A 15971-nucleotide genomic window follows, 5' to 3' on the forward strand; every position below is an offset into this window, starting at 1 on the left:
CTCCAGAAAGGAAGTTGACACCTGAGCCGGGTTTTAAACACTAGGCATTGTGGGCAAGGATATATGATGACAGCGCATGCGCCACATGCACGCGCGGCACTTGCGTCCGCACGGCTGCGCACCCCTGGCGCATGCGCAGTAGCTAGGGCTACTGCGCGCCGCCCGAGGCTGCATGGTCGCGCGCACCTGGCGCATGCGCAGTAGCTAGGGCTACTGCGCACACCGCCCGAGACTAGGCATTGTGGGCAAGGATATATGATGACAGCGCATGCGCCACATGCACGCACGGCCGCGCGCACCTTGGGCACCTGGCGCATGCGCAGTAGCTAGGGCTACTGCGCGCCGCCCGAGGCTGTAATAGCAGGTGGGCGGGTGCTCTCCCGGCGAAACACGCCCCAACCCCCTTCTCCCGCCTTCTCGTTTTGGCGGCATGCATAGACAGCGGACGCTGCTACCGGTATTAACCCTTTAGGGGGGAACACTGCTACCAGTATTAACCCTTTAGGGGGGTGCCAACACTGCTACCGGTATTAACCCTTTAGGGGGGTGCCACACTGCTACCGGTATTAACCCTTTAGGGGGGTGCCTGTTGTGAATTTGGATTCTGGGCTCCCCCGGTGGCTACTGGTGGAATTGAACTGGTGTCTTCATCTTCTCTGTTCACCTGTTCCCATCAAGATGTGGGAGTCGCTATATAACCTTGCTGCTCTGTTAGTTGCTTGCCGGTCAACAATGTTATCAGAAGCCTCTCTGTGCTTGTTCCTGCTCCTAGACAACTACTAGATAAGTTGGACTCTTGTCCATGTTTGTTTTTGCATTTTTGTTCCAGTTCACAGCTGTAGTTTCGTTACTGTGTCTGGAAAGCTCTTGTGAACAGGAATTGCCACTCTGGTGTTATGAGTTAATGCCAGAGTTTTAAAGTAATTTCTGGATGGTGTTTTGATAGGGTTTTCAGCTGACCATGAAAGTGTCCTTTCTGTCTTCTGCTATGTAGTAAGTGGACCTCAAATTTGCTAAACCTATTTTCATACTACGTTTGTTATTTCATCTTAACTCACCGCCAATACATGTGGGGGGCCTCTGTCTCCTTTCGGGGTATTTCTCTAGAGGTGAGCTAGGACTAATATTTTCCTCTGCTAGCTTTATTTAGTTCTCCGGCTGGTGCTGGGCATCTAGAATCAACGTAGGCATGCTACCCGGCCACTGCTAGTTGTGCGTTAGGTTTAGTTCATGGTCAGCTCAGTTCCCATCTTCCAAGAGCTAGTTCCTATATATGCTGATGCTATGTTCTCTTGCCATTGAGATCATGACAGGTGCCAACACTGCTACCGGTATTAACCCTTTAGGGGGGTGCCAACACTGCTACCGGTATTAACCCTTTAGGGGGGTGCCAACACTGCTACCGGTATTAACCCTTTAGGGGGGTGCCAACACTGCTACCGGTATTAACCCTTTGGGGGGGGGAGGGCGCAGGGGGGCTCAGAGAGGGGGGGCAGGGCATGGGGGGGTCAGACTGTGAACACTGCTACCGGTATTAACCTTTTAGGGGGGGAGAGGGCGCGGGGGGCTCAGGGGGGGCAGGGCGTTGGGGGGTCTAAGACAGGGGGGGCAGGGCACGGAGGGCTCAGAGAGGGGGGAGAGGGCGCGGGGGGCTCGGAGAGGGGGGAGAGGGCGCGGGGGGCTCAGAGAGGGGGGAGAGGGCGCGGTGGGTCTAAGACAGGGGGAGAAAGGGCGCGGGGACTCAGAGAGGGGGGAGAGGGCGCGGGGGCCTCAGCGAGGGGGGAGAGGGCGCGGGGGGCTCAGAGAGGGGGGAGAGGGCGCGGGGGGCTCAGAGAGGGGGACAGGGCGTGGGGGGCTGTGTATGGATGGATAGGGGGTCCCTTATGGCGGGGGTCCGTGTATGGATGGATAGGGGGTCCCTTATGGCGGGGGTCCATGTATGGATGGATGGGGTCCCTTACTGCGGGGGGGCTGTTTATGGATAGATAGGGGGTTCCTTACTGTGGGGGGCCTGTGTATCTCTGCCCACAATGCCTAGTTTGCAATATGGAAGGAGCACATTCAGGAGCGCGCATTTGGAGCACGCATTTCTGCCGACGCGCAATTCCCGCATTTCTGCCTGTGCGCATTCAGGAGCGCGCATTTATGGCTTTCGGCGCGCATTTCGCATCTAAGGAAGCGCGCATTCAGGATCGCGGATCCCTATTCTGCCTGTAGTAACCTGCTGCCTGTATTCCCAGCGGATCCATATTCTGCCTGTAGTAAGCTGTTGCCTTTATTCCCAGCGTATCCGTATTCTGCCTGTAGTAACCTGTTGCCTTTATTCCCAGCGTATCAGTATTCTGCCTGTAGTAACCTGTTGCCTTTATTCCCAGCGTATCCGTATTCTGCCTGTAGTAAGCTGTTGCGTTTATTCCCAGCGTATCCGTATTCTGCCTGTAGTAACCTGTTGCCTTTATTCCCAGCGTATCCGTATTCTGCCTGTAGTAACCTGTTGCCTTTATTCCCAGCGGATCCGTATTCTGCCTGTAGTAATCTGTTGCCTTTATTCCCAGCGGATCCGTATTCTGCCTGTAGTAACCTGTTGCCTTTATTCCCAGCGTATCCGTATTCTGCCTGTAGTAACCTGTTGCCTTTATTCCCAGCGGATCCGTATTCTGCCTGTAGTAACCTGTTGCCTTTATTCCCAGCGGATCCGTATTCTGCCTGTAGTAACCTGTTGCCTTTATTCCCAGCATATCCGTATTCTGCCTGTAGTAACCTGTTGCGTTTATTCCCAGCGTATCCGTATTCTGCCTGTAGTAACCTGTTGCCTTTATTCCCAGCGTATCCGTATTCTGCCTGTAGTAAATTGTTGTCTTTATTCCCAGCGTATCCGTATTCTGCCTGTAGTAAATTTTTGCCTGTATTACCAGGTGCTGCATCTCCTGGAACGTGTGGATTTTCCAGAGCTGCTGATTCAATTAGCAACATTGGCTATTTCGGAGACTGTGGATGGCCTGAAAAGTCAGGTAATGCCATGTACAAGCTCTCGTCTCCTTCTCTATGTATCTATGATATTTTTGGGTGAGTGACCAGATGTCTCCTGATTGTAGGCAACTTTGAGGACTCATATCTTGCAAGCATCACCTGGATTTCGGACACAACCGCCAGTCGTACAACGCTGTCGTGCATATTCCCGATCACAGCAGGTGAGACGGAAGTCCGATTTCTCGTGGTGTGGGGTGCAGGGCTGACAGCTCGTGCTGTGCGGTGCAGGGCTGACAGCTCGTGCTGTGGGGTGCAGGGCTGACAGCTCGTGGTGTGGGGAGGATGGTTGACAGCTCGTGGTGTGGGGCGGAGGTGTGTACGTTGTGCCTGAGCCTTAGACCCCAGCGTATGCTCCATACATGGCCAAATGGAGGATGGAAGCATATCTTTTTAGTGACAGGCCCTGATCATGAGCCGCTCCGTACACCGGCCCCCATGGCCTGTAACATTCATGCACCTCAATGTTTGGGAATGTATTAAAGGCACCGCAGGAAATAGCAATGGGCAGAAAGCTCACAGTGACCCCACTTGTTAAAGTGAACCTGTCACGTCGGTTTGCCCCTGTAAGCTGCGGCCACCGCCTTTCAGGGCTTATATACAGTATTCTATAGTGCTGTAGATAAGCCCCCGGTTCAACCTGAAATAGAAGAAAAACAAGTTTTATTATACTCACCCTGGAGCGGTCGGTTCCGATGGGTGTCTCAGGTCCAGGTCCTCCCATCTTCATGGAATGACGTCCTCCTTCTTGCTTTGTGTCGCGGCCCCGGCGCAGGCGTACTTATCTGCCCTGTTGAGGGCAGAGTAAATTTCAGCAGTGAGCAGGTGCCTGGAAAGGTCAGAGAGGCCCGGAGACTGCAGTACTTTGCTGCGCTCAACAGGGCAGATCAGTACGGCTGTGCAGGAGACGCGACACAAAGCAAGGAAGAGGACGTCATCGTATGAAGATGGGAGGCTCCGGACCGCGATGCCCGTCGAACGGTACAGCCCCCCCCCCCCCCCCCCTCCCGGGTGAGTATAATCTAACTTGTTTTTCTTCTATTTCAGGTTAGATCGGAGGCTTATCTACAGCATTACAGAATACTGTAGATTAGCCGTGAAGGTCAGTGGCCGCAGCTTAGGCCTCTTTCACGCTTCCATCTTTGAGCTCCCGTCACAATCTGTCGATTTTTGAAAAAACAGGATCCAGCAAATTTTTCTGCTGGATCCTGTTTTCCTCATAGACTTGTATTAGCAACGGATTGTGACGGATGACCTTCCGTTTCATCGTGCAGTGGATCCGTCGGAAAATTGCTGTCCGTCAGGTGGAGAAAACATTCAGAGGAATGTTTTTTCTGCACATCGTAAAATCGCTCAGCGACGGATCCTGCACTGTCCGTCATTGGCTATAATGGAAGCCTATGGACGCAGGATCAGTCGCTGACCGTCAAAAGCAGGAATCCAGCGATGGGTCCCATCTTTTGAAACTGATCATGCGTGGAAGAATTTCCCGTGAGGGAAATTGTCTCTCGCTCTCTCTCTTTTTACTATTGATGCTGCCTATGCAGCATCAATAGTAAAAAGATATCATGTTACAAATATTTAAAAAAATTAAAAAAAATCGCAATATTCTTACCTTCCGGGGTCCCGCGCAGCGTTACCGATGCTCCCGATGCCGCCGGCAGCTTCTGTTTCCAGTAATGCATTGTGAAATGATCCGATGACCTTGCGGTCTCGAGAGACCACTAGGTCTTCTGGGTTATTGGCGCAATGCATTACTGGGAACGCTAGCTGCCGGGAGCATCGGTAACACTGCACGGGATGCCGGAAGGTAAGAATATTGCGATTTTTGTTTTTTCTTTTATTTCACCTGGGTTGTGTTGTGTATGCGTTTTCGCAGCGGAAAACCGCTGCGAAGACGCATACACAACAGGTGCACATAGCCTCGACGGTTCTGTCAGGAAAATGGGCCCAGTGCTCACATTTTCCACAATCTTCACAGGATCCGTCATTTCAACTTCTTGACGGATCCTGTGCAGATTTGGAAGTCGGAAGTGTGAAAGAGGCCTTACAGGGCCAAAACGACGTGACAGGTTCCCTTGAACCCTCACTTAGCCAGTAGGTGCCCAGTTACATGCTGCGGGAGTGCTGGAATATTAGGGGCTGGTTGGTTCCTCATCCCCCGTCCCCCCTTTTTGCAGATAGCTGGATTGCCTTCGGCAGCTGGTCATCATCCTGTGTGAACGTTCACAGCTCCATGAACTTGTGGAATTCCCTTACGTGAATTTACAGTGAGGTGAGCGTCGCCTAGCCGGAGCCATCGTCTTCTTACCGAGCCAGCTGTATATCACTGCTGTGTCTCCCTCAGGTTGTGAAGGAACAGATGAATGACCTCGTGGAGACCAAAACATCCAACACTGCGGAGACACCATCACGTGTTTCTCAACGCAGTGATCCAGAACACTGCCCCCATCCCTTATGGGAAATATGCAAACGCATGTAAAGTAAGCTGCGGAGACACCATCACGTGTTTCTCAACGCAAGCAATGAATAGCCAGGCCTTTCTCCGGGAAGGAACAACTACGGGAAGGGCAGCATCCAATAAAGGAGAATATCCAATAAAGGAAGACCACCTATGCCAAGCATGGTATCCATCCACAAACAGCTGTTTCGGGGTTTTTGCCCCTCATCAGTGTGGAGTAGGAAACTGGCTATTAGGAGCAGTGCCTGGTGAAAGGCTATGAAGGAACAGATGAATGACCTCGGGGAGACCAAAACATCCAACACTGCGGAGACACCATCACGTGTTTCTCAACGCAGTGATCCAGAACACTGCCCCCATCCCTTATGGGAAATATGCAAACGCATGTAAAGTAAGCTGCGGAGACACCATCACGTGTTTCTCAACGCAAGCAATGAATAGCCAGGCCTTTCTCCGGCAAGGAACAACCACGGGAAGGGCAGCATCCAATAAAGGAGAATATCCAATAAAGGAAGACCACCTATGGGAAACTGGCTCTGGCACTGCTCCTAATAGCCAGTTTCCTACTCCACACTGATGAGGGGCAAAAACCCCGAAACAGCTGTTTGTGGATGGATACCATGCTTGGCATAGGTGGTCTTCCTTTATTGGATATTCTCCTTTATTGGATGCTGCCCTTCCCGTGGTTGTTCCTTCCCGGAGAAAGGCCTGGCTATTCATTGCTTGCGTTGAGAAACACGTGATGGTGTCTCCGCAGCTTACTTTACATGCGTTTGTGCAGCGCCCCAGAGTTCTGGTCGTTGCAGTACTGTGGCTCCGCCGCTAAGGGGGGCTATGGTACGTCTGATGGCACTGAAGGAGTTCATCTGACCAGGTATCACATACACCAATACATTTCACAGTCGGGCCTCCAGGGGGAGCTAAGGGTGCTATTTATTAGGCCACTCCTCACCACTGTGGGTAAACTGGGGGTCAGGCAGGAAGTTAGGACAGAAAGCTGACTGGGTTTTAACCAGGCGACACCTTGTGGCAGAGGGTGTTGTGGGGAGGGATTCGGTGGGGTCCCTGTCGGGTTTGGGACCCTGACGGAGGCCTGGCTACAAGAGGGAGCGTCGCGGGACCGTGCCTGCTCGGAATGGCGGCGGTGCCCTGGGAGGGGAACAGAGGCGAGATGTGTTGTGCTGAGTGAGGGGCGAGATCAGGGCGGGAGGGGAAGTGCCGGTAGGAGTCGTGCTGTAGGACCGGGGTGGCATCCTACTGGGGCGCGCGGCCGGCGGCCGGAACGCCGGGGAAGTATTTATATATCTGGCTCCGGGCAGTGCTTCAGACCAACAGCGGGACAGTCGGTCTCGGGCGGGCTGTCTCACATACATCACCTGTGAAGACATGGGGGGCGCACTGGGAGAGGGGCGACTCTAGGGTCCCGGAAGAGCTCCGAGCCTACTCGTCATACGGGTGCTGTCCTAACCAGAACATCAGGGAGGGACGGAGGAGAAGAACATCATCCGAACGAGTTGTGAGGGAACATCAGAAACGGACGCGGCAGTTGTGGGGTACTGTCCCGTGGGCACAGCGGGGGAGGACCACAGCGCATAGCGCTGGCGGGAGGGCACAGATTTCCACCTGCGGGGAGAGCTCTGGAGGTGCCATTGGGCCGGCCGGACTTGCGTAGCCTGGTGGACCGTATTCCAGACTGGGGACCCAGAGATCTTCAGTGGAGAGGTGGAGGGACTGCAACCTGGTGTCCTCGTTGTTTACTGCACCGCACCACCACCACCATCTACATCCATCCTATCATTCACTGTGCGCCCCTCGGCAGGGTCACGGACCGGGGCCTAGCCACCGTGACAACCCCAGAGCAGAGACTCAGAGGCCCGGTACCGGGTACCCCTCGGCCCTGCGGCAGTGGGGGCGCTACAACTTGGCGTCACGAACAGGATCTACTTAAGCCTGAAGAATCAGGTCATGTGTGCCTTGGAACTGTGATTTATTGTGCTTGGACTGTGATTTATTGCAGAGACTGTGCTGCGCCATTTACCGCCAAAATTCGCCGCCATTACAGCGCTGAGGAGAGCGCAGGAGAAGAAGAGGGGCGTGAAGTGGGCGTGAACAAGCTGAAGAGCGCGAAAGACAATGGCCGCCCAGTCTAAATATTTCTGCACTGTGAGGACATGTCCATCAGCAGCGGAGATCCGCCTCCTGATCCTCAATGGAGGGCGGAGACCGAGAAAACGACACCGCCCACGAAGGAGAGAGCGGGAAAAAGACCAGGAAGCGACCCACGTGGAGGACGCCATGGCCAGCGGCTCTGAACCCGAAAGTGGGGTTGAAGCGGAAGTCTCCCCCAACTACCCGGATGAGCACAGCAGCCCGTTCTCCGTGGACAGCACCGAACTCCTGCAGGTCGAGATGGAGAGCTTGCTCGACCAGCTCCTTCAGCTGAATGTGAAGGCCCAGGCTCCGCACCAGGCGGCGCCGGACCGCAGTCTCCTAGCATCAGATCCGATACTGCTGCCGGGGTCCTCGCTGACATCGCCAGAAGAACCCGTCGCGGAGGAGGAGCCCGCATCAGCTGGTGAGTCCGCCGACCCTGTCCCACCGGCCAAGGGCTTACTAGTAGGCCCCGTTGCGGCACCCCCTCTCCCTGGGACCCATAGACTTCAGCGCCTGTTGCCATGGGAGGAGCCCACGGGTATGGAACACCGCCTGAAAGCCCCGCTTCGACCCACTGCTCTGCTGTGTGAAGTCCGTGCAGAGCGCACAGTGTGCCGCTGGGAGAACCCAGGGTCCAACCTTATGGGGTTCCCCGGGGTGAAGACCCAGGAGGGAGAGATGGTACAGGCCCTAAGCTGGGAAGAATACCAGGTCCAGCTGGAGCAGCAATGGCAGGAGAAACAGAAAGAATATCAGGCCGGGCTAGAGGCCTACCACCAGAAAGATTTGGCAGTCAAGGATCGGGCCCGCAAGGACCCCACCGCTCACCAGGCCCCGCGCAGGCAGGGCGCCGTCGTCACCTTCAGGCTCCGCGGAGGTTGGGGCTTCATCAAGGAGCCGGGCCTGTATGCGGAAGTGTTTGTTAATCGGAGGGATGTTGAATCTCACCTGAGGGAGGGTCACCCGGACCGGGACCTCCACCCAGGGGATGAAGTTACCTACACTCGGCACTTTGGGGAGAAGGGATGGTTCGCGTTAAATGTCCACAAGAAGAAGCTGGTGGAACCTTCGACTAAGGTGCCGGAGAAGATCTCTCCCGTAGCCAAGGTGCCCCCTTGTGGTCGACCCACGATCACCACTGAGACCACCATGGTCACCCCAACGGGCACGATCGTGAAGGCTACGACTTGCCGCGTTATAACCTCCACCGCTGTTGTGGCCGCGCAGGTGCCTCCTCAGGTGACCCGCGTGTCTACTGCCCCGGAACTGAAGACTGTGGGCACGCAGACCCCCAGCTGGGATAGCAGACCCCCTTATGCAGTACCGGGCGGTTCGCAATACCCAAAGGGGTTGCCTCCACCGGTGCTGCCTCCTAAGTGGTTTGAGTAAGCACGAATGCTTTAATAATTGTAAATAGTTCTTCTGACTGTTTGTTTGTGCATGATACAAACTGCTTGTAAATAGTTTGCACCTTCTTAAAGGTGCTCCTTACTGTGTTGATATGAACACGTTAAATGTACCTAACTAGTTAAATGTGAAAAGTGTTTGATAATGTTGATGGAAGAACGAGGACAGGAAGTGAACCCGTAGGGGTTAGTGGTGAGTCCTCTTAGGAGCCAGATAGAGATGGCTCAGTGATTTCAAACTGAAAGTAAATGTTATGTTCTATACTGTGTATAGTAGTTGAAAAGGCAGTAGGCCCGGGCTGAAAGGGGCGGTCCTGTAAAGAAAGGAGAGGCAGTAGGTCTGGAGCATCCAGGACAGGCGGTCCTGCAGATTTAAAGAAGGAGTATGAAGTTAATTGCCTTATAATGTGTTATAAGAAGGTCTTTAGTGGATTTAGAGTGTACATCCTTAAAGGCAATGTTAAATTATTGTTCAACAATTTTGCACTTAGTAGAATACCCGGTTGGGTAAAAGAAAGTTAGTTATAGCATGTTGCTATGATATTTAACCATGTTTTGTAACGTTCAAGTGTCCTCACGTCCCATAAAGGGAAGCCTGTTTAAATATGCTTACTGTTATTGCACTCACAAAAATTGTATGTCTTTGTGCTAACCTGTATTGTTGTTTTCTTCCCAGTCCCGGAGTACTGGATTTAACCGGGGGGAGTGCAGCGCCCCAGAGTCCTGGTCGTTGCAGTACTGTGGCTCCGCCGCTAAGGGGGGCTATGGTACGTCTGATGGCACTGAAGGAGTTCATCTGACCAGGTATCACATACACCAATACATTTCACAGTCGGGCCTCCAGGGGGAGCTAAGGGTGCTATTTATTAGGCCACTCCTCACCACTGTGGGTAAACTGGGGGTCAGGCAGGAAGTTAGGACAGAAAGCTGACTGGGTTGGAACCAGGCGGCACCTTGTGGCAGAGGGTGTTGTGGGGAGGGGTTCGGTGGGGTCCCTGTTGGGTTTGGGACCCTGACGGAGGCCTGGCTACAAGAGGGAGCGTCGCGGGACAATGCCTGCTCGGCATGGCGGCGGTGCCCTGGGAGGGGAACAGAGGCGAGATGTGTTGTGCTGAGTGAGGGGCGAGATCAGGGCGGGAGGGGAAGTGCCGGTAGGAGTCGTGCTGTAGGACCGGGGCGGCATCCTACTGGGGCGCGCGGCCGGCGGCCGGAACGCCGGGGAAGTATTTATATATCTGGCTCCGGGCAGTGCTTCAGACCAACGGCGGGACAGTCGGTCTCGGGCGGGCTGTCTCACATACATCACCTGTGAAGACATGGGGGGCGCACTGGGAGAGGGGCGACTCTAGGGTCCCGGAAGAGCTCCGAGCCTACTCGTCATACGGGTGCCGTCCTAACCAGAACATCAGGGAGGGACGGAGGAGAAGAACATCATCCGAACGAGTTGTGAGGGAACATCAGAAACGGACGCGGCAGTTGTGGGGTACTGTCCCGTGGGAACAGTGGGGGAGGACCACAGCGCATAGCGCTGGCGGGAGGGCACAGATTTCTGTTGTGAACTATACTTCTTGGCTCCCTCTTGTGGTCACTAGTGATTTGGCACTTGGATTGTCTTTTACCAGGTTGGTACTCACCTGCTTCGTTAGGTCTGGGGTGTTGCTATTTAAACTTCCTGGATTCTCAGTCCAGTGCCTGGCATCGTTGTAATCAGTTCATTTCTGTTTGCTCCTGTCTTCAGGTCCTGGTTCTTTGCAAGATAAGCTAAGTCCTGCTTTCTTATTTTTGATCATTTGCATTGTTTATATTTTTGTCCAGCTTGTACAAAATGTGATTCCTGATATCGCTGGAAGCTCTAGGGGGCTGATATTCTCCCCCCACACCGTTAGTCGGTTTGGGGGTTCTTGGATATTCAGCGTGGATATTTTGCAGGGTTTTTGCTGACCATATAAGTCATCTTACTATATTCTGCTATTAGTCAGTGGGCCTCTCTTTGCTAAAATCTAGTTCATTCTTACGTTTGTCTTTTCTTCTTACCTCACCGTTATTATTTGTTGGGGGCTTGTATTACTTCGGGGTCTTTTCTCTGGAGGCAAGAGAGGTCTTATTTTCCCTTATAGGGTTAGTTAGTTCTCCGGCTGGCGCGAGACGTCTAGGATCAACGTAGGCACGTTCCCCGGCTACTGTTAGTGTTTGTGCTAGGATCAGGTATATGGTCAGCCTAGTTACCACGTCCCTATGAGCTGGTATTTATGTTTGCAGACTTTGCTGTAATCTCTGAGATCCTTTGCCATTGGGATCATAACAGATTTCCACCTGCGGGGAGAGCTCTGGAGGTGCCATTGGGCCGGCCGGACTTGCGTAGCCTGGTGGACCGTATTCCGGACTGGGGACCCAGAGATCTTCAGTGGAGAGGTGGAGGGACTGCAACCTGGTGTCCTCGTTGTTTACTGCACCGCACCACCACCACCATCTACATCCATCCTATCATTCACTGTGCGCCCCTCGGCAGGGTCACGGACCGGGGCCTAGCCACCGAGACAACCCCAGAGCAGAGACTCAGAGGCCCGGTACCGGGTACCCCTCAGCCCTGCGGCAGTGGGGGCGCTACATTTGCATATTTCCCATAAGGGATGGGGGCAGTGTTCTGGATCACTGCGTTGAGAAACACGTGATGGTGTCTCCGCAGTGTTGGATGTTTTGGTCTCCCCGAGGTCATTCATCTGTTCCTTTATAGCCTTTCACCAGGCACTGCTCCTAATAGCCAGTTTCCTACTCCACACTGATGAGGGGCAAAAACCCCGAAACAGCTGTTTGTGGATGGATACCATGCTTGGCATAGGTGGTCTTCCTTTATTGGATATTCTCCTTTATTGGATGCTGCCCTTCCCGTGGTTGTTCCTTCCCGGAGAAAGGCCTGGCTATTCATTGCTTGCATTGAGAAACACGTGATGGTGTCTCCGCAGCTTACTTTACATCCCTCAGGTTGTGAGCATCATTAAAGCTCGGGCTCAAGTCGTGGATCTGCTGACCCATAATTACTATGAGATCCTGTATGCTTTCCATATTCATCGGCACAACTATCCGAAAGGTATCGGGGGTATTACTCTTCTGATCTTATCAGTAGTAAGAGATTGTATTAAAAATTCTGGAGCCGCTAATTTTAGGACCGTACATTCCTACTGGACATATGTGCGTTATGTGAAGCCCATCCATTTGTCTTTGCACACAGAGGGGGGGCACACTCGTGGGTCAGGTAGTTATCCGTCGTATTTGAGATTGTCTCCTCTAGTGATATCCATTCCTCTTTTGATTTCCGTCTCTGCTGAATGTCGTTGTCTCCTTCCTCAGCCGACACCGTGATGTTTGTGTACAGGATGCATCTCAGCAGAGAGGTCCGAACCCTTATAGGTCTTCAGAAGCAAGTGAATGCGTACCTGGCGTGTCTGAACTGTCTGCAGCTTATACGGCCCAAATACTCCTGGATTGTGCAGCCGGCGTCGGGGGGCAGTGGGAAAGAAATGTATAGTTACAGGGGTTTTCCTGTCCAGGGGTGGATTCTCGTCTCAGGCGTTCACGGTAAAATCTGTCAGTCAGCACAAGTGTATGCCATTTATTATTATAGCACCATTTCTTTTATTACAGCACCATTTATTGCAGTACACTATAATACTCCATTTACCAAACTCTTCATTAAGAGTCACAGAACCGGCGCAGCACACCCATATCCGTAGCTTCAACCCTTAAACTTATATTGGGGTCCAAGCCGTGAACGAACTCTGTCTATGCGCTGGTCGGAGCTGTGGAAATGGCTGAGCTGGTCGTGCAATGCCATTTCTGTACGTGGATGGGCTACGGCTGATGTGTCTGTAACTCTGAACACTTGACATATTCCCATCAGTGAGTGAGATAAGAAAGTCCCTTTTATTTACCCCACATAACCAGAGCAATTTATTTTGCATGATCCAGATTGATAAACTTCTCCGCCTAGAAACTTCTGTTTTTTAATCATTGCGATCCAGTATACTTCTCACCAGTGGCCTCTGTCTGTCTTGTCTGCTTTGGTTTGACTGCTGTATTCGTCCATCGATCCCCTTCTGTAAGCGCTGGAAGAAAATAACAGTCGGCTAAACCGAGAGGTAAGAGCCGCAGTCACTGTCACACATGTGTGTGGTGTTCGGAGGGCTTGGTATATGCTCCAATTATAGGACTTGTCCTCCATTTGTCACTGCACATTCTGCCGCCATACTTACCGGATGCCACAGTAGACCCCATTCTAAGTCTGTGCTGCCTGGTGCGATTGACATGTAAGGCCTCATACCCATTTGTGCGAGAAACAGACGAGTGCAATCCGATAAAAAATCAGATTGCACTCGGACCAATGTTATTCAATAGGGGACATCTCATTTGCGAGATTTTTCTCATCCTAAATAGGACTGATAAAAAACCATGCGAGTGCTCTCTGATTTTTTTCCGCACCGGTGTCCTTAGAAAAGCCGGTATTTCATGTGCAGTGTACAATAAAATCACACTGACAGGTTAGAATAGAATAGATATCTATATACATAGAATAGGTATATATATATATATATATATATATATATATATATATATATATATATATATATCTAATATATAATTGCCTAGAATACTACTTCCTGCAATTTGTGCCAACTTCCGTGGCTTTGTCCGGAGCTATTGTCCGGAGCTAATGTCCGTAGCTAATGTCCGGAGATAAGTGACGTCACCAGTGTCCTACACCCAGGCAGAGCACAGTGGCCCCAGGCAGAGCACAGGGGCCCCAGGCAGCATATGGGGCCCCAGGCAGAGCACAGTGGCCCCAGGCAGAGCACACACCAAATCGGAGGCCGAGGGGCCCTGCCAACCAAATCGGAGGCCGAGGAGCCCCACCCACCAAAGCGGAGGCCGAGGGGCCCGGCCCCGCCCACCAAAGCGGAGGCCGAGGGGCCCCGACCACCACATCGGAGGCCGAGGGGCCCCGCCCACCAAATCGGAGGCCGAGGGTCCCCGCCCACCAAATCGGAGGCCGAGGGTCCCCGCCCACCAAATCGGAGGCCGAGGGGCCCCGCCCACCAAATCGGAGGCCGAGGGTCCCCGCCCACCAAATCGGAGGCCGAGGGGCCCCGCCCACCAAATCGGAGGCCGAGGGTCCCCGCCCACCAAATCGGAGGCCGAGGGTCCCCGCCCACCAAATCGGAGGCCGAGGGGCCCCGCCCACCACATCGGAGGCCGAGGGTCCCCGCCCACCAAATCGGAGGCCGAGGGTCCCCGCCCACCAAATTGGAGGCCGAGGGTCCCCGCCCACCAAATCGGAGGCCGAGGGTCCCCGCCCACCAAATCGGAGGCCGACGGGCCCCACCCACCAAAGCGGAGGCCGAGGGTCCCCGCCCACCAAATTGGAGGCCGAGGGTCCCCGCCCACCAAATCGGAGGCCGAGGGGCCCCGTCCACCAAATCGGAGGCCGACGGGCCCCACCCACCAAAGCGGAGGCCGAGGGTCCCCGCCCACCAAATCGGAGGCCGAGGGTCCCCGCCCACCAAATCGGAGGCCGAGGGTCCCCGCCCACCAAATTGGAGGCCGAGGGGCCCCACCAACCAAATCGGAGGCCGAGGAGCCCCACCCACCAAATCGAAGGTCGAGGGGCCCCGCCCACAAAAGCGGAGGCCGAGGGTCCCCGCACACCAAATCGGAGGCAGAGGGACCCCGCCCACCAAATCGGAGGCCGAGGGGCCCCGCCCACCAAAGCGGAGGCCGAGGGTCCCCGACCACCAAATCGGAGGACGAGGGTCCCCGCCCACCAGATCGGAGGCCGAGGGTCCCCGCCCACCAAATCGGAGGCCGAGAGTCCCCGCCCACCAAATCGGAGGCCGAGGGGCCCCGCCAACCAAATCGGAGGCCGAGGGGCTTCGCCAACCAAATCGGAGGCCGAGGAGCCCCGCCCACCAAATCGAAGGCCGAGCGGCCCCGCCCACCAAAGCGGAGGCCGAGGGGCCCCGCCCACCACATCGGAGGCCGAGGGGCCCCGCCCACCAAATCGAAGGCCGAGGGGCCCCGCCCACCAAAGCGGAGGCCGAGGGTCCCCGCACACCAAATCGGAGGCAGAGGGGCCCCGCCCACCACATCGGAGGCCGAGGGGCCCCGCCCACCAAATCGGAGGCCGAGGGGCCCCGCCCACTAAATCGGAGGCCGAGGGGCCCCGCCCACCACATCGGAGGCCGAGGGGCCCCGCCCACCAAATCGGAGGCCGAGGGGCCCCACCCACCACATCGGAGGCCGAGGGGCCCCGCCCACCACATCGGAGGCCGATGGGCCCCGCCCACCAAATCGGAGGCCGAGGGTCCCCGCCCACCAAATCGGAGGCCGAGGGTCCCCGCCCACCAAATCGGAGGCCGAGGGTCCCCGCCCACCAAATCGGAGGCCGAGGGTCCACACCAACCAAATCGGAGGCCGAGGGGCCCCGCCCACCAAATCGAAGGCCGAGGGGCCCCGCCCACCAAAGCGGAGGCCGAGGGTCCCCGCACACCAAATCGGAGGCAGAGGGACCCCGCCCACCAAATCGGAGGCCGAGGGTCCCTGCCCACCAAATCGGAGGCCGAGGGGCCCCGCCAACCAAATCGGAGGCCGAGGGGCCCCGCCCACCAAATCGGAGGCCGAGGGGCCCCGCCCACCAAAGCGGAGGCCGAGGGTCCCCGACCACCAAATCGGAGGCCGAGGGTCCCTGCCCACCAAATCGGAGGCCGAGGGGCCCCGCCAACCAAATCGGAGGCCGAGGGGCCCCGCCCACCAAATCGGAGGCCGAGGGGCCCCGCCCACCAAATCGGAGGCCGAGGGTCCCCGCCCACCAAGTCGGAGGATAAGGGGCCCCGCCCACCAAATCAGAGGCCGAGGGGCCCCACCAACCAAAT

At 55.1% G+C, this 15971-nt stretch overlaps 1 protein-coding gene across 1 annotated transcript; it reads left to right on the top strand.

Annotated features, from left to right (window-relative positions):
* The first annotated feature begins 430 nt into the window (after positions 1 to 430).
* On the top strand, positions 431 to 13025 carry LOC143803738 (nuclear pore complex protein Nup160-like). The gene is made up of 5 exons (XM_077281512.1): positions 431 to 457; positions 2871 to 3011; positions 3096 to 3191; positions 12031 to 12136; positions 12397 to 13025. Exons 1-5 carry the CDS (start codon positions 431 to 433, stop codon positions 12777 to 12779), a joined length of 753 nt encoding a protein of 250 aa, XP_077137627.1. The 3' UTR covers positions 12780 to 13025.
* Positions 13026 to 15971: the final 2946 nt, after the last annotated feature.

Source organism: Ranitomeya variabilis, chromosome 2 (assembly GCF_051348905.1).
Source record: "Ranitomeya variabilis isolate aRanVar5 chromosome 2, aRanVar5.hap1, whole genome shotgun sequence".
Taxonomy (NCBI): domain Eukaryota; kingdom Metazoa; phylum Chordata; class Amphibia; order Anura; family Dendrobatidae; genus Ranitomeya; species Ranitomeya variabilis.